General features: G+C 39.0%; 3 protein-coding genes across 3 annotated transcripts; 1 reads left to right on the top strand and 2 right to left on the bottom strand.

Moving 5' to 3' along the window:
* The first annotated feature begins 4980 nt into the window (after window positions 1-4980).
* On the top strand, window positions 4981-8850 carry LOC131315827 (DNA polymerase II subunit B3-1). Its single transcript, XM_058345063.1, has 4 exons — window positions 4981-5529; window positions 7160-7244; window positions 8373-8414; window positions 8504-8850. Exons 1-4 carry the CDS (start codon window positions 5044-5046, stop codon window positions 8566-8568), a joined length of 678 nt encoding a protein of 225 aa, XP_058201046.1. The 5' UTR covers window positions 4981-5043; the 3' UTR covers window positions 8569-8850.
* An 836-nt stretch (window positions 8851-9686) lies between these two features.
* Window positions 9687-19909, bottom strand: LOC131315905 (uncharacterized). Its single transcript, XM_058345176.1, has 11 exons — window positions 19396-19909; window positions 18802-19125; window positions 18602-18710; window positions 18404-18497; window positions 14949-15036; window positions 14756-14839; window positions 13395-13491; window positions 13228-13315; window positions 12948-13053; window positions 12732-12824; window positions 9687-10451 (listed from the first exon to the last, which is right to left on the bottom strand). Exons 1-11 carry the CDS (start codon window positions 19579-19581, stop codon window positions 10059-10061), a joined length of 1662 nt encoding a protein of 553 aa, XP_058201159.1. The 5' UTR covers window positions 19582-19909; the 3' UTR covers window positions 9687-10058.
* A 1142-nt stretch (window positions 19910-21051) lies between these two features.
* On the bottom strand, window positions 21052-24850 carry LOC131315983 (syntaxin-71-like). Its single transcript, XM_058345280.1, has 9 exons — window positions 24568-24850; window positions 24060-24185; window positions 22735-22894; window positions 22556-22641; window positions 22390-22458; window positions 22268-22312; window positions 22100-22162; window positions 21904-21980; window positions 21052-21276 (listed from the first exon to the last, which is right to left on the bottom strand). Exons 1-9 carry the CDS (start codon window positions 24721-24723, stop codon window positions 21264-21266), a joined length of 795 nt encoding a protein of 264 aa, XP_058201263.1. The 5' UTR covers window positions 24724-24850; the 3' UTR covers window positions 21052-21263.
* Between the last annotated feature and the right edge of the window lie 373 nt (window positions 24851-25223).

Raw genomic sequence — 25223 nt, forward strand, 5'->3', positions numbered from 1 at the left:
ACATGCGGAACAAAATGGGACGGAGGAAGTATATATCAGCGGAAGTTAGCGGGATATTAGTATGTTAGTTCACAAAGGGTTAGAGTCACTGAACCCCAAACCGTTTCTCACGGGACTCGAACCATGCCTCCAACGAGGGAGGTGTACCAATTGAGCTAAGAGCTCATTGGTCCCCTCACATTGGGTACGGCTGTGAAGCATATTCTGTGGCACAATGAGAATTGGCCCATCAAGTATGAGGAAATCATCTTGTTCATGGACGGACATTAATGATTCATTGGATTCTTCACAATTACTATTTGCAAACCATAGTAGGTAGTAAATAAAGGGAAATGATTTTGCTACATTTTTTTTGATAATGTCACACATAAGTGTATTTTTGCACCAAAAAATATACTTGCAGGGTGTTGCATTATCAAAAAAGGGTGTGGCAAAATCACTACTCTAAATAAATAATAATAATGCAAAACCTCAAGGATCGGTCTGATGATGCAAGAGAAGGGACCTTGCTGTGGGGCACAACAAATTTTGTGTCCTTAATTCAGACCTTGTCCCAAACTTTAAAAAAAAAAAAATGTGTTCCAACCATTCACTTTGTTAAGCTCAACGCGTACACAGCTCTGGAAAAACTCAAATTAATCGGACATTGTTTGATTAGTGAACAAACTAAGTATGATGCTGTGTATTTTTTAAATCACATTTGTTCATTAATTTGAAGAAAACCGCATGTGGTTTCTTCACTAAGCAAATTAATGATTTCCGATTACCTTGTTTTTTAGGAGTCGTCAAATACGTTAGCTCTACAAAGTAAACTGTTCAGATCATATTTCTGAAGTCGATTGGTGCATGCCCCCCATGTCCCCTGATCATGCATGGATATGGCCTTGAACTTAGGGATCCCAGGTCACAGATTTAAAACCTCTAAACTTTATTTCAAGTTTCTTAATAAATTTTTGTTGCCTATCAAAAAAAAAAAAAAAAAACTATATCCCCCTTCTCTCCTCCAAAATTTTAACCTCCACTAAATGAGTCGTTAGGTACTATCAACTTTTTTGAGACTAAATCATACATGACTTCGCTCTCATTTTACTTTGCCCTGGCTTTACTTGGTAGACTGATTGAGGCAACTCTGAATGCTTATGCATTATCTCGTGAGCAACCTAATTTTGAAAAAGGTAAATGGATCATAGGTCCGAAATGGCCGATCAAAGTGGACAATGGGACGAACTACTTTATTAGTAGAATTGAAAACCCCAGGGATTTGATTAACTAGATATGAAAAAACAATGAAGGGCTTGCTCCTTAATATAGTAGTTCGCGAATTTGAATTCCCCGCGAAAGCTATACATCTTAAAATCTTGTGGGCCACTGGCAGGAACGGATTCAACAATTCTCTACAGTGGGAGTACCAATTTTTACTAACCTTAAACAAAAATTTACATGTATAGAACTCAATTAAAGTCAAAGCAAAGCTTTAGACTGGTCCTAAAGGAGTTGATAAAACCTAAGAGGTTTTGAACGTAAGAACTTAGAAAGAAGTAAATCCTAAGTCCTGACCACTGGTCAACCCCTTGGATCGTAAATTGATATATGTACATGTGTAGGTATATGTAAAAATATATGTGTATATATACATAGTCGAGAGTATGAGAGAGAGACCTCTTCACTTTTGACGGTAGACGGCGACGGAAGACAGCGAAGGCGAACAGCAATGGGCGAACGTTGACAAAGAACGACAAAGTCGAACGGTGAAGTTTGTTGCAGTAATAAGTCTTATTTTTAGGAGTGTTCGTGTATGGTTTTATATATATATATATATACATACATACACACATCTAAAAAAAAGCTAAAACTGGAATGGGGGCACGTGCCTCATAGTGGATCTATTCACTAGAGGATTGCCTTGTCGTTGAATTTAGAGATCCGGAATTAGTCAAATTGCATGTAAACTGATCCAAACATCCCTGTATAAAAAAAAAAACTACTTTAATAACCAATCCCATCTCTTAATTGCCATTGATTTTTTTTTTATTTTGGTCAAACGGTAGGAGAATATAAGTATAAGAGTTACATGAAACTTGAAACAACTCCAAAATCCCTACTATAAGCCAGTTGCCTACCCAACTACTAGCCCCGTTAGTGAAAGAAACAATTCCAAACAATTTCATAATTGCTGTAAGCTCAGCCCAACTACTAGCCTCATTACGGGGAGAAATAAGTCTCAACAAATACAAATAGAAGAACATTCACACGCAGGTGAAAACAATTCTAACTTCATAGATTGATTAAGATCACAATCGCATACAATCATCTCGTGAGCAACTCACGAGGAGATGAGAGAGACCGGAAAGGATAATTAAAGCTTGATTAAGTAAACAATCCACAAATTTTGTGTCTAGATCCAGAAATAAATACGCAACAGTATAACTCCGCAGACTCTAAGCTTAATCAGTTTTGAATGATTCTCAAACAATTTTTAAAGGACATGTAATTTGAATTTTGGAGGGGCATTATATATTTAAGAGTTGTTGAAATTTAGTCCTAATTGTGAGGTAGTTGCATCATTCAAAGTCACGACTCACTAGCTACCTCAAGGAACTTTTGCATGAGCCCTTTTGTCTTTAACCCTAACATTTCAATGAGTGAGTTGAAATTAGAGGAAAGTGTAAATCTTTATTATGAGTGCCAAATGACCTTTAGTCCCACTACCCAGTTGAGGGAAATTTATTCACGTCTCAGCCGTGAACCAATTCTTTACAGCAGTAATCAATTGCGACCGTCCAAAAGTGTTCTGGATGGTTCGGATGTTAGTAAAACTTTTCCGGAAAAGAGTTAATGAAATTTTTCCGGTGAAAAGATTCCGGAAAAGTTTCATTAACATCCGGACCGTCCAAAACTTGGACGGTCGCGATTGATTAACTTTTTTTTTTTTGGTACGTGCGATTGATTAACTTGATTGAGCTCGGCTCAATTACTTAAGGAGCCGAACCTTAACAAGCTGGGTTCATTTGCAGCCCTACAATTTCAGGTTCCTTTTATATTTTGCTAATTATGTGCACAAACAAGCCCTTCAAAATTAACAAGAAATCAGTTTACTACTAATTGAAAAATATCCCTGCTAGGGAGAGGCTCTCAACGCCTGCTCATCGACAATATCCCCCTCAGCTAGGGGTGTTCATGTCCAGTTTGATTCCATCCAGTTTTGTCCAATTTTCTTTTTCTTTTTTTGTGGGCTCATTTAGGGCGCACAACAATGATCGGAATTGTTCACCTTGTAGAGCTCGTCGAGTTCTTCAAGCATAAAAAAAATTCAAGTCCATTTGGATACCGATCGATAACTGATTGATACAAGTTTATAATGAAACAAATGTACAAGTTTATAATGAAACAAATGTATTGGGCACACTAAATTGGAACCATTTGTTTTAAGATAAATGTGTTTTGTCAGGTTATTGATTGGTATCCAATGAATTTGAATTTTTTCGTACCTGAAGAACTCGACGAGCTCTACAAGATGAACGGTTCTGATCATTGTTGTGCACCCTAGACGAGCCCACACCAAAAAAAAAAACAAAAAAACAAGACTGAAACCACAAACTGGACATAAACTGAGTCCCTAGCTGAGGGGAATAATGTCGATGAGCAGGCGTTGAGAGCCTCTCCCTAGACATAAACTGAGTCCCTAGCTGAGGGGAATAATGTCGATGAGCAGGCGTTGAGAGCCTCTCCCTAGAGCAGCCGCACCTCCTCCCTTTCTTCCCTCTACGCTGGTGGCTCCACCAACCCCCCCCCCCCCCCCCCCCCCCCCCCCCCCCCCCCCCCCCCATCTATCTTTATGAAAATAAGATCTCAAATGGGAAAATGACGGTCAATGACGTGTTTTGATAATTAATACCCGCTAAGAATATTTTCAGCATTAACAAATGTTCTCAACATGTCATTGGCGAGTATTAATTATTAAAACAAGACTTGAGCCGTCATTTTCTCATCTCAAATTCCCCACCATTTTTGGACTACGGGGATCTGGAGAACTAGATATAGGGTTTTGGTTCTTGGATCTGATCAGCCTTGGCGACAGATTCTTGGGCTTTTCAAAGACAAACGTTGAAGACGTCATTCCAGCGTTGAGTGCAACCCGAACAAACTCCAATTTGATGCAGATCATGATTTTTCTACCCACCGAGACATGTAGATTTGTGGGTTCCATCATTGAAGTTGATTTTTTAGTGACTTTTTCTTACTTGATGCAGATTTGTGAGTTCCACGGGTATTTCGTGTTCCTGGACCTATGAGCCTTTTTTATTTGTTGGGTTATAAATATATTTTCTATAATAATAAAAAAAGATTTGGGCCTATCAAAAATAAAATAAAAAAAGATTTGGGAGGGGGCAGTTTTCCCTGGAAATAATGGGCCATTATTTTGGGCCATTCAGTTGGGCTGAAGCGAAGGTGAGAATGGTTGAGAGATGACCTAAAATCCACAAATCAGAACCGGTAAGGAGGCCAAAATAACAACAAAAATCGAGGCCCAAGATGATATTTAAACGACCATAAACAAGTCAAACAGCCCCAAGGTTAGTCCGGTTGTTTGGTACTCCCTCCGTTCCAAATTGGATGTTAATTTTTGATATCTGTGTCAATTTCGATTCTTTATATCTTTTAATATGGATCTCAAAAAATATGCAATATGAATCTTTTTTGATAATTCTTGATTTGTTCTATTATACAAAATTTTCAAACTCATGAAAAACATTATAAGTTGAAAAATATAAGTGATGAAAAATAACACGAATTTTAAAAATTGTCATCATTTTTTAGACTGAGGAAGTATGATTCCTCCTTACATAAGAAAATAATTTCTCGTGAATCTCTTAACCCCGAAGTTGATGAATTGCTTTTAATTGGACTAGTGAGCAAAAATTGATCAATAATCTGACCCGACCCGGACACTATGAATCTATGATCGTCGGAAAAAAGAAACAAGTCAAACAACTGAAACGTGTTAAAAAAACCGGAGAGAGAGAGAGAGAGAGAGAGAGAGAGATGGCGAAGGGCAATGAAGTAGAAAACGGAAAGAGAAGAAGAGCAAAGGGATCGAAAATCGAAGGTAAGGGCCGGAGTCAGAGTAAAAATGGTAGTAATAACAAGAAGAAAAACAGCAAGAGTAGTAAATCGAAAACGGAAGGCAATGGCAACTACGTTGAAGAAGAACCAGAAGTTCTCGTAGCGCCGGATTCGGAAGACGACGACGGAGACGAAGAAGAAGACGTCGTTCGCGACGGCGACGAAGAAAAAGAGGAGGAGGAAGAAACGAAAAGAGCCGAAAATGGCGGTGGAAAAGAGAAAGAGGAAGCGACGAAGAAGATTAAGAAAAGGAAGGAGAATGGAAAGAGAAAGAAGAGCGAGGGCGATGATGATGATTCTTCTTCTACTTGCTTTCCGATGAATCGTATCAGTCGGATCATAAAGAGCGAGGACGCCGACATTCGTATCACTCAGGAGTCCGTCTTCCTCGTCAACAAAGCAACGGTATGATAAACAATCCTAATTTCATCAATTAGGGTTTTGGAATGGTACTGATGCCGTACGGTTGCAAACGATTTACTCACCGAACTGTTTGCGAGCAAGTGGAGCTCTCGAACATTGAGGTCGTGGGCTCGGCTTGTTATAAACTCGGCTCGTTGGCAAACGAGTTGAGCCTGAGCTCGAGTTTGAAGCTTGTTTAGTAAATGAGTCAAGCTCGAGTTAGGTTTAGCTCAACCATTTATAGAAACTTGGCTCGTTTAGTCGTTTGTAGAGGATCTGCTCGGTGTTAGAGGCTTGTGTAGTAAACCAACCGAGCTCAAACATCTTGGTACTAAACGAGCCGAGCTCGAGCTTGGTTGAAACCTCTGGTCGGCTCGGCTCGATTGCAGCCTTACTTGTATGGATGTTCACACACATTAGAGTACTTCATTTGCATGTGTGCACTCTACTTGTTATGCACGGTTTTTTTGTATGTGGTGATGTACTTGTTTTGGTGTTTATGTGAATTAGATGGTCGTATCAATGCTTTTTTGATCCTCTATGAGCATAAGACTTTGGGAAAATGTGATGCCATTGATGAAAACTATTGATACTCCTTGGGGGTAGTGAAATACAGAATCTTTAGTGTAGCTATTCGTCTCAGGACAAAAATTTGTTCAAGAGAAGCATACTAGCGACCTGCATTACAAATGTGGACTGCAAACGTGGCTATGTGTTCGTGGTTTCACTTTCATGCCGTACTCAGTAGTTCAGTCCACAGTCGTATAGATATGTAGAAGGATTTTCAATCCTAGCTGGAAAAGGAGGGATGCAATCCATTCCCCCCTACCGCATTCATATGGATATGTTAAGTACAGGAATTCCAATCCTAGCTGGAAAAGGAGGGATGAAATCCATTCTCTCCTACAGGTCCTACGGCATTGTCTGAGAGGAACATATCAAATTTCGGATTTCAGCCAAAACAAGTAGTTCTAGAAATCGAAAATATGGATGTGATTTTGGGTTCATCTGTTACAGTTGCAGTAGCATATCTATCTGACACACATCCTGACATGACTGGTGATGCCAACTGGAGGCTCGTGCTTAGATTCTGATTTAGAATCATGCTGAGCTTAACTAGCTGGTTCCACAATTCAAGTGGTTAATGCAAATGCTATTATCCATAAAAGATTTTGGGATTTCACAGCTTGCACTCTCAGAAAAAAGTTATTTTTAGGAGCTTATAGAGACTTTGAAGATGAAGTTCTTAGAAGTTAACAACTTTCGCTGATGAGTACTTATGTGAGACATTTACAAGGCATGCATGGAGAAATACCAATAACTCGTCTCTCATTTGTTCTTTATTTGCTTGGACTTGGAGGCATAATTTGCTTACCTAATGCTTGCTTTATTATGTGGAGGATTACCTAAGTATTTGATGATGAATGGTCTTGAGGGTGAGGAATGCAGATAAGATGCATCGGCAGGTTATATTTGGGCTAACACAAGTTTCATGGAAACTAGGATTAATTTTTGTAAATGATTGGTAAATTGATGTATTCACCATTTGGTTCCCTTCCCTGTATGGCCATCTCTATTGATTGTGATGCCATAACATTCTTACTACGCCTTTCCTTTTTATCTCTGGTTGCAGGAGAAGTTTCTTGAACTTTTCTGTAAGGAGGCACATGCCTGTGCTCTTCTGGATTCTAAGCATCAGGTTTGGTACAAGCACCTATGTAAGTGCTCTTTTTGGTACTCTATAACTTTATGGCCTGGCATGTGCATTTGCTTTGATTATTTCGTTATTATATAGAAATACTACTCAAAGGAAGGAGCTTTCACTGATTACTTTTTTATAAGCTCTGTTATAACTCTTTTTATCATGAGGCATGATGTGTGATGGGTTTAAGGAAAGGTTCCAGCTTCCAATCATGACAGTACTTATTATTTGTTGTGGTTCCTCCAGTGTTGTAAGTTATACAGTAACACACACAATTTCAAGGGTCATTATGAACCTATCAATAAAGCCTCTGAATGGAACTTTGTATTTCCTCACTGGAAATGGTATATTTATACAGTTCTTGGAAGTTGACCGGGTAATTCGTATGTAGTTAGATATTTTGACTTAATTTAATTAAATACCTTCATCCTAGAAAAGCTTCCCATGAGTTGATACTATTTTCTGTTTCCTTTATTTTGTTTTTGTTGAACTAATCTTGTAACATTCGAGTGAGTATAAAAATGGGCGTTGTTTAGGTTTTCGTTATCCAAGAAGTTATTCCAGTAACTATCCATAGTCAATGCTACATTTTGACTTGTTTGACCTTATAGTCATGTATGAGTTAAACTTCATGAGTGATTATCATGTGTAGTTGTAACTTCAAGAGTGAGTATCCTGTGTTCTTACCAGGTGACATAGTGCTTCGTGAGTTTAATCAAGGAAGTGAAGTTGAACCTCTTGCTAAATTTTATGGGTTTTATACTGGGTTGCGTCCCACATGAAATCATGGAAAGTTGGGGAATCTGTTAGTTTTGGCTCATAGTTCCTATTTTGATAATGTTTGTTTGATAATAATCGAGAGATCTTTCCTAGTGCCGACTTGGATCCTGGATTATTGGAAACCTCTAGGTGCATAAGAAAATTCATTTTCATTGCATTTGAACTTGACAACATATGAACCATGTACGAGTACATTTTTTTAATAGAAACCATGTTTCAAGCAGCATTCAGACTAACAAATCTTTGTCATTGCCACAAAGGTTTCGATTCAGTTGCTCATACTAGAATTTGATACATCTATTTCGAGTTGTGCTAAAAATGATTTTATTGGTTTTTCTAAGAATCTTTGTTTCTGTTGTTTCAGCCTCAGTTGTTAGTAAGCGAAAGAGATTCGATTTTCTATTAGGTAAGTTTACCCTTCCATTCAGTACTACCCATACATCCGAAGTTGCCCAACAATTGAAAGTAGCCATTATTTACTGCCTGTGCATTCAGATATTGTCCCTGAGAAAGTGAAAGCTGAGGATGCCCTGGCGGAGATGTCAGTAGCAGAGACATGACAAAGCCAGAGTGGATACTCTGCCAGTTCCTCACCTGAGCTAACATGGGGTTCACCATTCATCTGTAGGTTAGTTTTAGATTTTGCCAGCTCGAGGGAGTATCTTGGAACTCTTATGGGTTACGAAGGGCATTCGTTTTGATAGAGGAGCCTTATATCAGTATATAGTCCTCTTGAATGCTTGTTCTGCATAAGTTTGTGCTGTGTATCATTGAAGGGATGTTCTAACAGAAGTTTATACTAGGAATCAGAATTTTATACTATGAGTCAGAATTTCTGGGAAGTTGGAGTCTTCGACGATTACCACTATTTTCTCAGTCTCTAAATTTTGTCAGAAGAGGGGTTAATGGTTTGGTAATGATGTTGAGGCTGAACCAATTTCAAATGTCCTGATTGAATCTAAAGGGAAACAACTTCATCTACCCACTTTTGACGTAGTTAAACATTACCTGCCCAATGATTGGTTCTTTTATTGGAGCTCGTGTAGGCTCCACACGAGTGGAAGAACCAGTCTCAAGTATGCGCATCGTTCTCTCGCCTTTTTATGGTGGTTAAAAAGTTCGACCTCAATTAAAGGGGGAATTTAAATTTTTTTTTTTTTTTTCAATTTGCAAGCTAGGTAAGTGGTTGAGTGCTTTTTCTAAGTTCACTTAAATTTCAGAACTTCAGATACCTGTACATCAAATTGATTTGATTCCTTGTACTAAAAGGAATCAAAGAGGCTTTTCATCATTCCTTCGAAAATACTAAATCTGCAGTGCTTTACACAGAAATGTGCAATCTTGATAGGAGCTCAGAACGTGCATTTAAATCCACATGACAGTTAAGTAACAGGTTATTGCAAGCCTTTGATCGTTTTAGTTTTTGCCTTTCGTTCCATTATCCAAATCGCAAATTAACTTGCCTGGATAACAGTTTCAGAAGCTTACACTCCGGGAATTTTTTGAAAGGAGCTCAATTTTAATTATGATTCCAAATCCCCGTAAAAACATAAAAGATGTGTTTTCACTTTGGAGAACCATTTGAAAAACTGGAATTGAAAACCGCAACCAAAGAAATGACAAACGCAAAAGGACCCCTCAGCACTTTTGGCAATGCAAATTCAGGTTCATCGAGATATGAAACATGAAACTCATCCCCTCGTAATTTCAACATAACAAGGCAATGGTTAACATTTATCTGAGGTATCAGTCAGACATACCGCATCTGTATAGTCCCAAAACGAGACCAGACCATCTGTGTATTATAACACTTCCACGCGTGTTACCATATTTCTTGGTGATGATAAATTAAATGTCTCTCTTATACAATAGAAAACAGTTTTCTCCGACTAATATCCCTGCAGATGAGTAATCGGACTTCGTAAAAACCCCAGGTGAGAGTAAACTATTTGCAGCGACCTAATCAAGTGAAAAAAGAAAATAAATAGTTATATACCCCAAAACTGCAATTCATCTCTACAAGTCACCTTTGGAAGCACCTATCTAACGATTATTTGTAACTAGAAGCACCAAATCTGCTTGACGATAGCGTCTTTTCCTTCAAACTCGAACTGGTAAGGGGTTTTGAGTTGCTTGTCTGTTCCGAGTGCCCTGGTCTCAACCAAATCTTTACGTGCCCTTCCCGACATGCTGTGAGAACAGATTCCTCTGTAAAAATTAATCCAGATAGAGGTTCGGAGTGCACACGGTGTGCGACGAGCGGGGAGAGCTTTGGGACGTCTCTCATGCTTGGAGCAGGTTGGAGAGTACCAACTGTGACTGCACTGTCCCAGTGAGATGACTGGCTTCCGGCGCTGAATGTAGGGGACCCACCAGGTGGACACCGACGGAGTGGGACTACGATCTCCTCCATAGAAAAGTCCCACAGCATCAACTGTGTGTCCTGCTTTGAAATACATATTTACAAGGCATGAAAATAAGAATTGCATCTGACACGCAACAGAGATAGTAAGTGAACTAGACGGTAATGAAAGATCAGGATATATCATAGTGCACAAACCAACATTTGAGCCCGGTAATGAGACAAAATAAGTAATAAAAGAGGGAAGTGCTTGCACATCTATTACTCCTACATCAGATTGCAATTTGCAAATAAGCTGCAGGATCATTGATACTCTCAGGCTCCACAAGGATAGATGTGGATTTTGAATGGAGGGATTTTTTATGCGTAAAATATATGAAAATATAAGAGGTTCATCACTTAAGCTATAGGTGTCTTGTCACGCTCAGGTGGAAGATGGATGAGAGGGAGAAGAGATTTAATTTTTCGGGATAGGAAAATCACTCCCACTGTCAATTCCTTTCTCTTTTGAACTACACGTCTATACAAACGGAGCCTTGTAACTTTGAGCATTTTACCAATTCTATAGCTTGAAAAGTCTTAAGACTCGAGCATAGGTAATTTTGGATTTCATTCGCCAACCATCCAGCGGGGAACACAACTGGTTTCTCTTCATGTATGTGTGTTCAGGCGGCCCTAGTTCAAGACTAGAGTCTTGGGTTAAAGGACCAACTAAAGGGGGAGAGGAAAAATGGATTCAAACTCATATGTACTTAAAGCTCAAGGATTACTCGATTTGGGCTTCTTTAGGTGGATATTATGAACATTGGCCTTTACACACTCCCCAACCAAACAAAAACTGTAGGCAACAGACTCCCTTTTTTGTGCCATCTCTTAGATGGCATTTGTAATCTACGAGACATTCAGGAGCAGGTTAAGCTATCAATTTCCTTGAAAGTGACATCGGCGCTCCATTTCATACTTCAAGGAATTGCAGGGTGCAAAAAAGTTGGAAGCTTTAGAAACTAAATCCTTCAAACTTAAGTAAAGGCTCAAACCTCTGCCATTCCCACTGCGCTCTTGCCTCTACTCACTCAACCCAACATAGCACTGTCCCAACTACTTTGGCTCCTGCTAAAGAATGAAGATTTCGGATTCCATCATCAAGGCCCAAAATTCCATCGTCTCATGTTAATTTTGGCATTCCATGTCCCTTCATATTATCCTAAATATTGTCAGAATCATCCTTTTAAGTTAGTGCAGCTCACCCGTTTTCCTTGATGCGACTTTACCAATCTTATATAGATGTTGTCTGGACCACGACAATTTTCCAGCTCTGCCCACTCAGTATTATCAATTCAAAGATCACGCAGCCCATCCTGTGACGTGCTTGTGCTTTTTTGTTTTTTAAATACTCCAGTAGTTAATTTCTGTTTCCCCTTTCCTCTCACTTTTCTTTCTTTTCTTTTCTTTTTTTTTCCCATTTACACTGTGTGTGCTGTGCATGTGGTTGGCGTATGCCGGTTGTTCCAATAGCTGTCTATGGAATGTTGGACCTCTGTAACTGCGTTTTGGAGAAGACCATAGGAAAGTTAGTCTTGAACTTGTACTCAAAAGTCTCGAGCTAGGCTACAAAGATCGAGTCCTACTTTCTAGTAAAAAAAGAATCAATTTAATTGAATCAAACAAATAACTGCACATGTAGTGTGCATGTATAGTGGTGAATCAAGCAAAAAAGTGGATAAAGATAACATTCAGGTTTCCTCTATCTTTCCCCAGGGCATATGATATATTTAATATGGGATTGGTTTTTTTTATTACTTTGCCACCATCTGGATTTGTGCAGATCTCATTTCGCTAACGATTAAACAAATTGCTTACTAATCTAGGTGCCCAAATGAAGTCGTAATTGCAATCTGGCACTCGTCACTAAAAAATAACTATTGTATTGTTTGGACTTGTACACTGGTGTCATGCAAACTAAAATTTGGGCATAAAATATGAAATCAGACGATGCCTACGAATATTTAGTTGACTTGTGGTTTGTACATAAAAGTGTTATGGCAAGAAGATTTTCAAAAGGGAAACATATATGAAGTATAACAAGAAAGTATATTCCATGTCCCTTCGTATTATCCTAAATATTGTCAAGAAGATTACCCCACCTTAAGGCACTTCAACATTTCTAAGCCATGTGCAAATTAGTACTGATGGTTGGTGATGCTATACCAACCATTAAATTAACAACACAGACAAAGACCACAGCAGATACTGGTGGTACTTGTAAGCCATCTAAGGCATTGGTGGTGCTTATGCTGCCAATGTGTGCGCCTGGCATATGATGCAAACGTAATGCAAAATTCGAAAGGGAAGTCAATTAACCTGACCAACAGAACCGAAGCGATACATGCAATTTTCTCCAGTGTTTGCTGAAGTTGGTGGTGACCAATATGAGTCAAAAGCAACTCCACTGACCTGCAAGCCATGGGATACAAGGTTTAAGGAAGCTACTAAAGCTAATTAAGGCTGCTTTTCTTTTTTAAAACTTTTCCAATAAGAAATGACTAATTAAGGCTGAAAATATGACAAAAAACCCACCCACGAGTTGTGTCCCTCGCCCCATGCTACAACTTTCTTATCGTCCATACTCCAAACTTGAACTAGATCATCTTCACCACCAGTCAAGATATATTTTCCATCCCCACTTGAGAAAATATGCAGAAATCATATGTCATCAGATTCTAAAGGTACTAACGGCCCTCTTAAAGAAAACTTAGAAAAGAACAGAAACATTGTTATTTGAGGGAAACAAAATGGAGATAGCAATAAGAAAATCCTGACCAATCAACTACTTATGCAGGACAGAATAAATTTCTACCTCCAGGCACAACATAGAAGAGCGCCATAATAGCTTTTGCCACCACATATCAGTTGTTCACTTGAATAGTCAAAAACTCGTAAATAACCTACATCACGAAGTATTGTTAATAGCCCCAATATACACACGGGTCCTCAAATCATAAAGAATGCAGCTAGCAATAATACCATCTCTCCCAACAGTTGCCAAATATTTCCCATCAGCTGAGAAAGCAATATTATTAACAGAACCTTGGCAAATATGCCATCTTGCAACAGGATTACTCTGCCAAGAAACCACAGATCAACAAAAATGAGGTAGAAGCACTAGTGGCAGATGGTTTACTTCTTCAGAATCAATAACAAAAGCAATCACTCTTAGAAAAAGGTTCAAGTATTACAGGCCAAGCCAAACAGCACAACATGAAGACTGAACACCTAATATGCACCAACACGAAACAAACCCAAAACTCAAACGAAAACTCAGCTAAATTTATCTGCACCCATGTAAACATCAGTTTGGGGAATGGTCAGAATAATACAAAACTCACAATCTTCTGCAATAGCAATCCTGCTACACAATCTTTAGGTTGGTGGTTACTAGGATCTCGTTTGTTTTTGTTTTGTTCTGTCTCGGCTTTCCCTTTCTTTCTTGCGGGCGCTGATAAATAATTGTGGCAACTCTATCGATTAGCTTTAAACCCTTATTTTGGTTTACTGTTTACTACGAGTGGGGTCCAATTAAATGCACTGTTTCACACCTCTCTTCGTTACTATATAAGTAAAATGCTGCAAGCCCACTATTGGGGCACAATTCAAGCAGTAGATTTTATATTCATCATGCTTGTTGAATTCGCTATGATCATCGAGTGGAGGGATTCAAATGGCTGTAGATGTCCGATCAACTTGAAATTTGCAAATGTGGCAAGTTTTGAAGAGTGACCAGCAATATGTGAGCTAGGGAAAAAAACATTATTGGAGGTTATTTTTCAACAAAAGATTATTTAAGGAGGTGAGATTAAAGGCTATATTGCTGGGACTTCTGGAATTTAATTGGGGAATGAGAAGCTCATTATTGGGAATCAATTACGCGGTTTGGCTCGGTTTTCCGAGTTGACTGAGAAGGTTATTTTTTCCTCCTGGTAGAAACTGAATTTCGGTTTGGTGCCATTCCTTTGGCATATTTGACCATTCTTTTTGCAGTCTTTAATTTTTTTGTTGCTTTCGATTCAAATGTATCATCACCTAAGGTTTATCTACAACCTTAAATCATGCCTCTTAACGGATAGCTAATTCAGTTCACGAACAATACTTCTTGCTTGCAATCATTTTTTTCACCCATGAGATCATTTCTGCTTCACTCACATATTTGCTAAACGGCATCCATATCGCAGCATACACAACTGTTTAACTTCTGATCTTTCTTGTTTTAGCTCCAATGATTCAATTTCTTGTCAAGGAATTCTAGGACCAAACTTGATAGAGAGGAAAATCCAAGGACGGTGCGTAAAGGTATCTATCCAAATTACCATGATATCAGTGTTAATTACCTTACTGGACTTTGCATGTGCAACAGAAAATTGAGTCAGATCCTTTACGAGGGGGAAGGAAGCATCAACAGTACCATCCTTGCTCTGTCATAAAAAAAAGAAACTAGGGTAAATTCAGAACACGCATGAGAAATGAAGGATAAAAGCCAAAGCAGATGAAGGACAGGATCTTCCAACAAAGATTGAGGCTTGCCTTTTCGTAGACATAAACATTTCCATCAGCATGCGCAACAACAAAAGCACCATCACGCCCGGGTATCCATGCAACACTAGTACATCGACTGGCACAAACCAGTTGGATCCTCATTCAGACTAGGAACTTTTGATATCTTACAACAGCAATATCATGCCAAAGCAACATACTAGCAGCAAAGCCTTACAAGCTGAGAATCTTTTTTGACATTAATAAAACTAAGTTACAAGAAGAGGGGAGGGGGGACTCCGTCTTCCTAGTAGTCCGCTCAAGAGATGCTTTCATCAAATATTTCTCTCCAATCATAAAAACTCGAGAAATTACCGAAGCACAAGCAATCTAAGGCATGCAAAAGAATGCTCCAACTAAGTAAGGGAATCACCTATCTAAATCTTGAAGGTTTAACCTAAGGCTTCCTTTGCCAAAGTGGGAAGGAACAAACAAAGAAACAGAGGGAGATACTTGCTATATCTGCTCTGGATGCAACAACATTTAATGAAAACAACATTCTAGAACAAAAAATACAAACACAAAATTTCACCTTCTAGAATATCTTGCATTTAAGATTCGAAGTAAGATCTCTTGAAAAGGATACATATCCTTGCAGGGATATCAACGGTTTACAATATAAAATAACACCTCACATAATTTCCATTTAAGCAGCAACAAAGGCAGGCAAACTTAATTATGACATAGGAATCTGATCATAGTTATCATAAATTAAAAGTTTCTCATCTATAAATCATGCACAATACAGTTGTTAAGCCAAATTGTCATTAGGTTAGAGTGTATCTAGGGCCGTTTGCTGCAACTTCTGGATTTTTTGGCCTCGGAAGTTGTGTTAATTTTTTTCACAGCTTCTGCTTTACGGTCAACGGAGCACAAATTTAAGGAGCTGTTCTTCGAGAAGCCCCATTTTGATGCTTTTTGGCTCCTGCCTTCTGCTTTTCAACAATCACCATAACTATTCAGCTGCAACAAAATTCTCTCTTTCCTTGGTTCACGACCTTCCACTTTTGAGCTTTCAGTCATTGTCATTAGAGAAACCGAAGGGCTGTCAAATTAGGATTAGCTAGCTTCCATCTTAGGCTGGCATGCCAAGGGCCCAAAAGTTCTTCTGATATAGTCCTACTACTATCACTACAACCTTCGCGTGATCCGTGAAGCTGACCAAATTATTCTTCCGGTGCAGTTATAACATATACAGAGTAATACTCTTCATGTCTCATTTTGTTTGTCCATTTGTTAACCTTTACATGTCTCAAATTCATTGTCCGCCTTGAAAAGAGAAAAAACATAAAATTCCCTGGTATTCCTTTTTGCCCTTCTCTCTTGATTTAAGTGACGTGCCCAACTTTAATTGAAGGGCATTTTTTTAAAGGTTCATGCAAATCACAGAGATTAGGTTACCTCCATAGGGGACTTCTTATGGCTTACGCTCACTCTCCTTGACAAAATTAGAATTTGGCCTCTGTGCTACTCCAATCCCAATCATGATCTAGCCTCAATGCTAGTCCTATAGAAATTGTTGTTCCCGAAGCATTAGGCACCCCATTTGTCCAGAGACTTAAGTCATGTTGGATCCATCACTTTTCAACTGAGGCACCATGTAATTTGGATGATCTATTGTATGAAATGGTCCACTTCTTTCAATAAAGCCAACATGGAATCGAAATACCATATAATGAGGTGACATCTGTTTTGGACCCATCAAATATATTTGATTCATCTTTAAATCGAGGCAATATCTAACCAATGCATCTACAAAATTGGGGCGAGCTGTAAATCTTGGGTTCCTCTATAGAATCAAATCTTTTAGTATATAGTAGCCAGAGGCCCAGCAGCCTTACTACTAGGAACCACACCGATTGTGAGGAAGTAGTTCATTTATAGCCTCTATGCGCCTCTGTGCTTTCAGGGTTGTCTGCAAGTCTGGACTCTGATGAGTGGAGTGAAGAGGCTCTAACATTTCGTTACCAGTCAGTAGCCTTATCCCATGTAGCCAGTAGATACCGCACCTACTAGGAGCCAATATTAATTACTTGGGTATGTGTTGCTTCAAGTTCCTCACATGTAATACAATCTTATACTTCCTCTAAAACAAGTTCAGACCCTCAAAACACTTAAGCCCAGCCCTTATTTTAACCTCAAAACTGTTAAAAAATGGAAATTTGACAATTCCCCAGTATACTTTTGACTTGTTTTTTTTCCAAACCCCAAAAGTTTGGTATCTTCAAAGATACAAACCCCCTCATTCCAATCTTTAAAAAATATGCAGAGTAAATTAAGTCATCTAATAGCACAATAAATGTTTTCTAGAAAACAAAGAATTTTCTTTTCTATTTTCCCCTTCCAGAAAAAAAACTGCTGTGAACTGTATACCAAAGACGAAACAGAATTCACTATTCCCTGAAACATAAGATTCCAATAGTACTAGATCACTAAGATATGAGGTCAATCTTCAAAGTAGTATGAATTAGGAGAAAACAAAATAACCTCTTTGCTTATATTCTGTACTTAATATATTGGATATCCTCATGAGACATCTCTGTTAAACTCAACGGATTTTTAAATCCCGCAACATGTAACTGAGTCCATCAACTAAATTCACGAGGCTCCTCTCTCTTTATCTTACTTAGTACAACCTGGTTTTGGTAGCATATCATATAAAGAGAGCAACAAATCTTTGCGACTACACAAATGGGAAAATATCATACATAGAATAAAAGGACAAAAGAAAATACTGTCTCAATTCACATTGATTTGCCAAATGCAAAAGAAAAAAATAAACGGCAAAAGGTTAAACGGGTTATGAATGCGTGTTGTCATGCAGAAATCAAAATTGAAAGTTTAGAAAGAAAACCGATTTCAGAGTATGCCAGTTCCCCTTGATTGTAATACAACCGGAGGTAGGCTCAATTAAAACAAACAACAGGGTCTGAAAGTGAGAAGCTTTAAATGCATCAATAGTTCTTTTCTACCCAACAAAATCCGATCAATCAATAAGTTTAACTTCCAAAATACTAATACAATCAACCATGTAGAAGCATGTAACTATATACTACTCCGTATTCATTATCAGGTGCTTCAACATTATCTTTCATTGACTGCATATGCTTACATCTCCCTTAAACCTAGCTTCAAGCATGAAGCAACTGCCAAGGATGCTCATATAGGTTAAGAAAATGAAAGCTGTTTGGTAGGCAGCTCATATGTACTTTTTTTTTTTTTTTGAAAGGCAAATTAATTTTTATTAATCTCATATGTACCAATTGCTTCCCACATATAAACAGGGGATATCGTAAGTTGAAGCATAATATGATCCTGTCCAAGCATAATCAGAACAAGACCAACGGTCCTATTCTGAGAGAGACATAAACGATACTACTATAGTTTGAGCACTCAAATAAAGGATAGCAGAAGCAAAACAATACATTTAGCACTCAATCTCTTGCCTGTTATCAGTAGACCCTTCTTTGTTGTAATGTTGAGCACCAAGAAGTTTTTTCCCAACATCTTGTAATTGATGTCTGAGAGATACTGAGTAGACTACATGAACAAGACAACACGAACAAGACAACACAAAGTAAGTCAGACAGACACCTCCCAACAAAAAAGTTTACTTATTAATTGAGGGTAGAGTAAATCCTTACCGTCACCAGAGTTAAGTCCGATTAGCAAGTCATGCCCATCCTTGGATTCAGAATCAAAAGCATGACAAACAGGGTTCGAATTACTGAAGTGCATTGCTTTTATTGGATCCTACACACAAAAAGCATTCAAATCTCCTTACCATGAATTTCATTCCAAAATAACTAGGCAATCATAAAAACCAGTCTCAACGTGGAATTACCTTATCCTGAGAATTAAGGTCACTGACATACAAAGTATCGCCCACATTAAACAACAAAAACGTCCCTTTGCCATCGAAATTCGAATTGATCATCATAGGACTAGTAGTCCCATTCAAACCTCCCAACGGACTACTACTCCTACTAGCTCCACCATTGGTTTTACTCGTCCCGTTCCCTCCCACAAAGCTAAGCCCTCGGCTGCCGTTGGCACTGCCCAAAAACCTCGCCGCCACATACCTCACTCCCCCGCTCGCACTGTAGCTCGAGCCTGGCGGTGCCACCGCTCCCTGCGCCGACCTCTCCTTCAGCTGCGCTAGGGTTATCTATACAACACGGCCAAATGCCAATAACTCAATATCCAGCCCTAGATACCAACATACACATACATATGCAATTTAACATCCATATATCCTCCAATTATAAATAACAAAGTCATCCTTTCTCTAATACCTTTTCTCTAAAATAATTGGTGGTTAGGCCCTTTCCAGCCTAAATCAATACTTTTCCTCAAATTTGTCCAAAAAAAAATCCAACAGCTTCATATCGATATGAAGCTCTTGGATTGGATGGAGAGAGAGGAGAGAGAGAGAGACCTGAGTGACGGATTTGCCGAGGGCGTAGGGGAGGAGGCCGGAGGGATGAGTCTTCTCGGAGTGGAGCTTGTAGCGTCCCTCGGGGGTTTTGAAGTAGGTTTTAAGAGTGTTGGCGGCCGAAGACGGCGACATCGGGCCGTTGACGGCGGAGCTGTTGCTGCTCGTGCTGGTGGTGTGGCTGATCATCTCGACGACGGCGATGGTTGTGACGACGCTGATCGATCTCGTTAAGGCATAAGTTCATGGCAATTCGGCTTACTCTCTCTCTCTCCCTCTCTCTGACTCTGTGTGCGCGTAGATATCTCTTTCTCTATCGGTCTACAGTTTCTCTCTCTGGAAGCATAAAGCGTGGACTTCTTTTGTGTGGAGTGCTGGATCGATGGATGGACTTTGGTTGCACATTGAATTTTGAGGAGAGAGAGAGAGAGAGAGAGAGAGAGAGAGAGAGAGAGATATGAAAAGGACTAGGGGAGTTTGGGGAAAAACTGGAAACACCGTCGTGTGTTTCTGTTCTGTTGTGGGAGTAGTGATCTGGGGCGGTTGGGGGTTTTGTCGTTTCAATTTGACATGGGCCGTAGTTGTTGTGGTAGATTCGGTATGGGGCCCAATGGCCCAGTGAGATCCAAAGAATTGGCATGGGCCTCCCCAAGTAGGGCTCTGCCCTCAGCATCAATCGCATTAGCGAGTTCTCTCTCTAGCTCCCACTGGTGATGCAAAAACTACGTAGGAGAGGCGTTACGAATAACGGTTGTATTGAAAATTTTCTACCCACTAGAAACTCATCCGCCACTAGAAAGTTTTTAACCTCATCTGAAGGAAGGGATGACTTGAGGACATTGTCTTTTCCTCTTGCTCGCCTCCCATTCTTTTTTGTCCGCAACTTTGTTTCTTTCTCTGAGGGTATGTTAGACCGAGCCCCCCCTAGCTAATAAGGGGTTTGGCAGAAAAAGCTAATCTCCTTTTTGAGGGTTTTTGTAATGATTTTCAAAACCCCTCATGAGTCATAAGGCCCAAGAGTTCGAGAAAATTTTCAATTCCGGGTGGGCATGGCCACGTGATGCTCGTGCACACATCTCGACTGTTTAAATGTGTTTTGGACGGTCCAGATTTATTCGGGTTGGAGGGCGTGTTTTGGTAATTTTGCACTAAAATATTTTGGACGGCCCAGATTTATTCCGGTTGGAGGGCGTGTTTTGGTAATTTTGTACTAAAATATTACCCAAACAAATTTAGGCCATTCAAAACATGTTTGAATGGCCGAGATCCGTGCACAAGCACCACGTGGCCGTGCCCACCCGGCACTGAAAAATTTCTCCAAGTGTTTGACTTCAAGGCTAGAAAAAGTTAGGGTAGGTTTGGCTTGAGTAGATTAGTATGACTTTTTCTTTTTTTTTTGTCTCTATTCAATTTATTTTGTTTTTGCATTTGTTAGTTTGCGTTAAACTTATGTGACATATTGATTCGTCTCGACAAGAAAAATCGCAAAAGTACAAAATTTTGAACGAAACTCATAATTTTTTTTGACTTATTATTCGTTACAGGTTGTATAGTGTATTTCTCAATTGTGATGTTTTTGCATCGTTATTCGTTACAAGTTTCTAAAGAAAAATTCTTCTAATTAAATCTCAACACAAACTGAAACAGGCAGAACTGGTTGAGTCTCACGTCATACCCTCGTACAATTATGACGGTTTTGGTAATACGAATAATCTCATTTAAATATGTCAAATTTATGCTATCTTTTACAATCCAGCACAGCGAGATGCTTTTTCCTTTTTTCCAATCCTTTTCACTTCGTTATTACACAGCGAGACAATACCAGATAACACTCGGACAATGGAGCAGAATGAGAAGCTTTTGCAATCCTTTTACTTCAGTATACTGTATCAATGGTCAAACAAAGCAGGATTCTGTTAGACTACTTCCTTCAGGAATCAACACTAGCTATTAGTAAACCAGAAAATGGAAATATAGCATGAACTTGGCAAGGAAACGAATGTAACTTCTGCGTACGTTTGTCAGTATGAGTAAAAGAAACAATGATTGTGGAGATTGGTTGAACCATTGTAAAAGTTATATTGGGATTTGTCCCACATCGGTTAAATATCTCCTCCAAAACTAGTATATGAGCTTGGACAGCCTCTCCACTCTTTGCCAATTGGTTTGGAGTTGGATGCTTTAACATGGTATCAAAGCTAGAGTTTCGGAGGCTTTTCCCATTTGTTTGTGCCATAGTTGCACTTTATTTCATTGTGATTCGTGTGTTCCGAATCCTTTGTTGACCTCTCCACGTGCGAGTCAGGGGTCGCACGTGCGGGGGAGTATTGGGATTTGTCCCACATCGGTTAAATATCTCCTCCAAAACTAGTATATGAGCTTGGACAGCCTCTCCACTCTTTGCCAATTGGTTTGGAGTTGGATGCTTTAACAAAAGACACTCAACTTGATACACAAAAGGATATCCGAATGTGATTCTAAGCTAAATGTTAGACGAGATAGGAAGCTTACTTGTATAAATAGGATGCAATCCCCAGAATAACACACAACAGAATGACGTCGATAATGAAATTTCGGCTGGACCTTATCTGTGATAGAATTGAGAAAGTCGCATTATCGGCACCATGATATCGGATAGAAATAAACACAAGAAAGAAGCATGAAGTATGGAAACATTTTTATGTAGTATTAAATTAGGATCAATTACCCTATGAAGATTTTCCTTGAGTCTAACGTTAGTACTCTTAAGATCATCTGTTGCCCTATCCACCTGAGAAAACCACACAAAACCAGAGTAAATTCTAAACATAACCTTCCACCAGCATAGTTTGTTACCCTGATATAATGGAATGGGAGCTTAATAAAAAGTTCGAACCTTTGTATCAATTTCGTCAATCAATGGAACTTGCCTATCCACTTCCTGTAAGGCAAACCAACTATGAGTAATCTTTATTTGCTTTCAACAGCATCCACAAAGAGAAATGCAGAAAAACCAACCTCATTCATATCGAGTGCCAGATTCTTCAGAGTATCCAGACCTTCCGATATAATGCCTAGGCCTTGGTCCTGTCCAAAATCAATTCAATTGAGATGAGAATGGTTAGTTATGGGTAAAAGCTGAATAGTAATCTTATGCATGCGTGTTTAATCAGGTGCCACTTGCCTGTTTCATTTTTCGCATTTCATATTCTCCCCTGAATTGACTCGATTCTTCAGACTGTTGAAAAAAATCATCACCAAAGTGCCCATCTGGGGGATTGTTCGGAAACAAAACAAGTATAAGAATAAGGTTCTCCTAACATGCAAAAACTAAAAATCATGAGATAAGGCAATGAAAATCACCAGAGTCAAATTTGATATTTTTATGAGATGCTGAAGATGCCCAGCCTCCAGTTTGCTTAACCGCAGATGTGGTCCCGTCAGGGATGGATTGAATCCTCTCTGGCAGCACAAGAACCAGATCACTACGAGTGGCTAGTTCTTCTTTGGAAAGCCCTTTGACCTATGGTTATATCTCATTTTCAATACAATAGAGCATAGACTTTCCATCGTTATGATAGATAAACCAAAATTTAGAGTAGATGCAAACAAAATAATGCTTGAGAGCGATTAAAGCTGAATTCTACTCCTTCATATTTCCTTTACTGCGTTCTTTGTTACTTCAAGATAGTGTCCGGCCTCATGCCATTTTGTGTGCTACCCACTTTCCATAACTAGGTGATTTCCTCTTTGTCAACCAGTCAGATTCTTTTTATATGGTCATCAGTGCACAGTTTTCTAATGACCTGCAATGGAAAGACTCGGCAGCAAATCCCCAAGATCAAGATTGCTCCTGCTTAAAGCGTTCTCTTGTCGTAGACTCATGCTGCATTGCTCCAAGAGCTAGTCTTTCTCTGAACCTTGCCCCCAGGAAGTCACAGTTAACTCATTTGATAACAGAATGTCACTGGTCACATAACCACAGACATCAAAGATTGAGGCATATAGACTAGGGCTTGGTGCACTAGCAGGACTATCAAAGCTGATCTACTGCAGCCTCTGGCTGAACTCGATCAGCTTGAAAGACTAAAGGTCTTGGGTCTTGTAATTGATAGCAAATACCACAAAATATTATCACCACCACTCCAAAAACCTCGTAACCTTTTTCCCCACCAAGTCTCGTACCAAAAGCCAGGGTTTCTAAAAACCCCACGACACGAGAGATCTAGTACTTTTCTTATGACACACCCCTTGGTAAGTACGCAGTGTCGAACATCGTCTCACGTACAGATGCTTTTAAGGTATGTCACGAGTAGATTGCCGTATCCTTTTGATTCTATCATCATACAATTTTTTTGATGAGTCTGTTGTCGTAAGTGTTGATTGTTTATCTATTTTAAGATAAGATATGAAATGAAATAGACCCCGCTACGATACTATTTAGAAACTTTATATCCAATTCAAAATCTTAAACCATTAGACGGAGATGTCCTAATATTATACCAAGTGACCGCTCATTCCATACCCAACCTGTGGGAGTCATACAATCATACACAACAATTTGAAAAGTTCAAAACAAATTTTTCATAATTTGTCTTGTGTTTGGGGTTGTGTTGTACCATAGATATCCTGGCAATCGAAATCAGATTCATAACCCCCAGAGTTAAAAATTTCAAATTCAATTTCACCTTCTTCAGCGCCAATTTCTGCAACTTGGGAACTTCCTCCATCATCCGAGCCTTTGCCCGACGAATCTCCGCATTCATCGCAACAACACCAGCCCTACTCGTCTCCATTGCCGCCGCTTCCGATTTCTGCACACATTCCCAAAAATCAACACCAAAATCACAAAACCCAAAGACAATAGTCAATTAATACTCCATCCGTCTTATATTGCTTGTCCAATATTTTGTCTCGAGAAGTCCCAAAATGTTTATCCTTTTTAGAAGTCAAAGGAAAAAAAAAAGTGTAAATATCCCCTCATAAAAAAATTTAAAGTTATTTTAGATATAGTGAATAAGAGATAATCTCGAAAATCTAATCAAACTTTTTAGGTAGATGTGCACTAATTGCATATCTTCTCTTAAAAAAGTTACCATTCCGTTCGACCGAAAAAAAAAAAAATTTCTTAAAAAGTTTTGTCGTAAACAATATAGGACGGAAGGAGTATATGTATCACTGGTGATGGATTCGAACGCTGAGAGCGGCTTCGAATTCGGCTTCAACGGCGGCGTAGAGGCGAGCAAAGGCATCGTCGGAGGCGGCGTTGAGTTCTCGCTGTTTGTCGACGTCGTACTTGTCAAATTTCTTGCAGATGACGTCGACTCGGAACAGAATGTCGATCACGCTCATGTTTTTGTTGCTTTTGGTGTTTGGTTCTGGAGAGATGAGAGAGAGAATTTGGGGAAATAGAGATGATGAGAGGGAGGAGGTGAATGGGAGAGAGGATTTTCTCTCTCTGTTTCTGGCATCGTTCAGTTGCCTATTTCTGGCGAGAAGGAACCAGGCGTGGAGCGCAGAGAGCGGTTAAGAGAGAGAGAGAGAGAGAACAAAATTGGATGTTTGGGAGGAAAAAATGGAGGGAAAGGAGCCTTTATGGCATGTTTGATTTCTTGCTTATCCATGTCAAATTATTTCTTTCTTACCATGCGTTCTTGTAAATTTACAAATTTAAATTTATTATGATATTTTTTACTTGTCGTAACTCTTTGTTTAGCTTTTCGTTGTAATTTTTGGGGTTAGTGTTCATTTTGTTTGTTAATGTTCGTCTCAATAAGATGAATCGAAAAGGTATAAAAATATAAATCGATGTTCCAAAAAATTCAAATAAGATGACATTTAAGATAAATAAT

This window comes from Rhododendron vialii, chromosome 1a (genome assembly GCF_030253575.1).
Source record: "Rhododendron vialii isolate Sample 1 chromosome 1a, ASM3025357v1".
Classification (NCBI taxonomy): domain Eukaryota; kingdom Viridiplantae; phylum Streptophyta; class Magnoliopsida; order Ericales; family Ericaceae; genus Rhododendron; species Rhododendron vialii.

Excerpts from the sequence above, each read along its gene's own strand:
- LOC131315827 (XM_058345063.1), top strand. The coding sequence starts at position 5,044 with ATGGCGAAGGGCAATGAAGTAGAAAACGGAAAGAGAAGAAGAGCAAAG. Across the intron at positions 5,530-7,159 it reads TCCTCGTCAACAAAGCAACG|GAGAAGTTTCTTGAACTTTT; the intron begins GTATGATAAACA and ends CTCTGGTTGCAG. Across the intron at positions 7,245-8,372 it reads GGTTTGGTACAAGCACCTAT|CCTCAGTTGTTAGTAAGCGA; the intron begins GTAAGTGCTCTT and ends CTGTTGTTTCAG.
- LOC131315905 (XM_058345176.1), bottom strand. The coding sequence starts at position 19,581 with ATGATCAGCCACACCACCAGCACGAGCAGCAACAGCTCCGCCGTCAAC. Across the intron at positions 18,498-18,601 it reads CGGACTTAACTCTGGTGACG|TCTACTCAGTATCTCTCAGA; the intron begins GTAAGGATTTAC and ends TTGTTCATGTAG. Across the intron at positions 13,316-13,394 it reads GGCAACTGTTGGGAGAGATG|GTTATTTACGAGTTTTTGAC; the intron begins GTATTATTGCTA and ends TTCGTGATGTAG.
- LOC131315983 (XM_058345280.1), bottom strand. The coding sequence starts at position 24,723 with ATGAGCGTGATCGACATTCTGTTCCGAGTCGACGTCATCTGCAAGAAA. Across the intron at positions 22,895-24,059 it reads AGAAATTGGCGCTGAAGAAG|GTCAAAGGGCTTTCCAAAGA; the intron begins GTGAAATTGAAT and ends ATATAACCATAG. Across the intron at positions 22,163-22,267 it reads TTGACGAAATTGATACAAAG|GTGGATAGGGCAACAGATGA; the intron begins GTTCGAACTTTT and ends TGGTTTTCTCAG.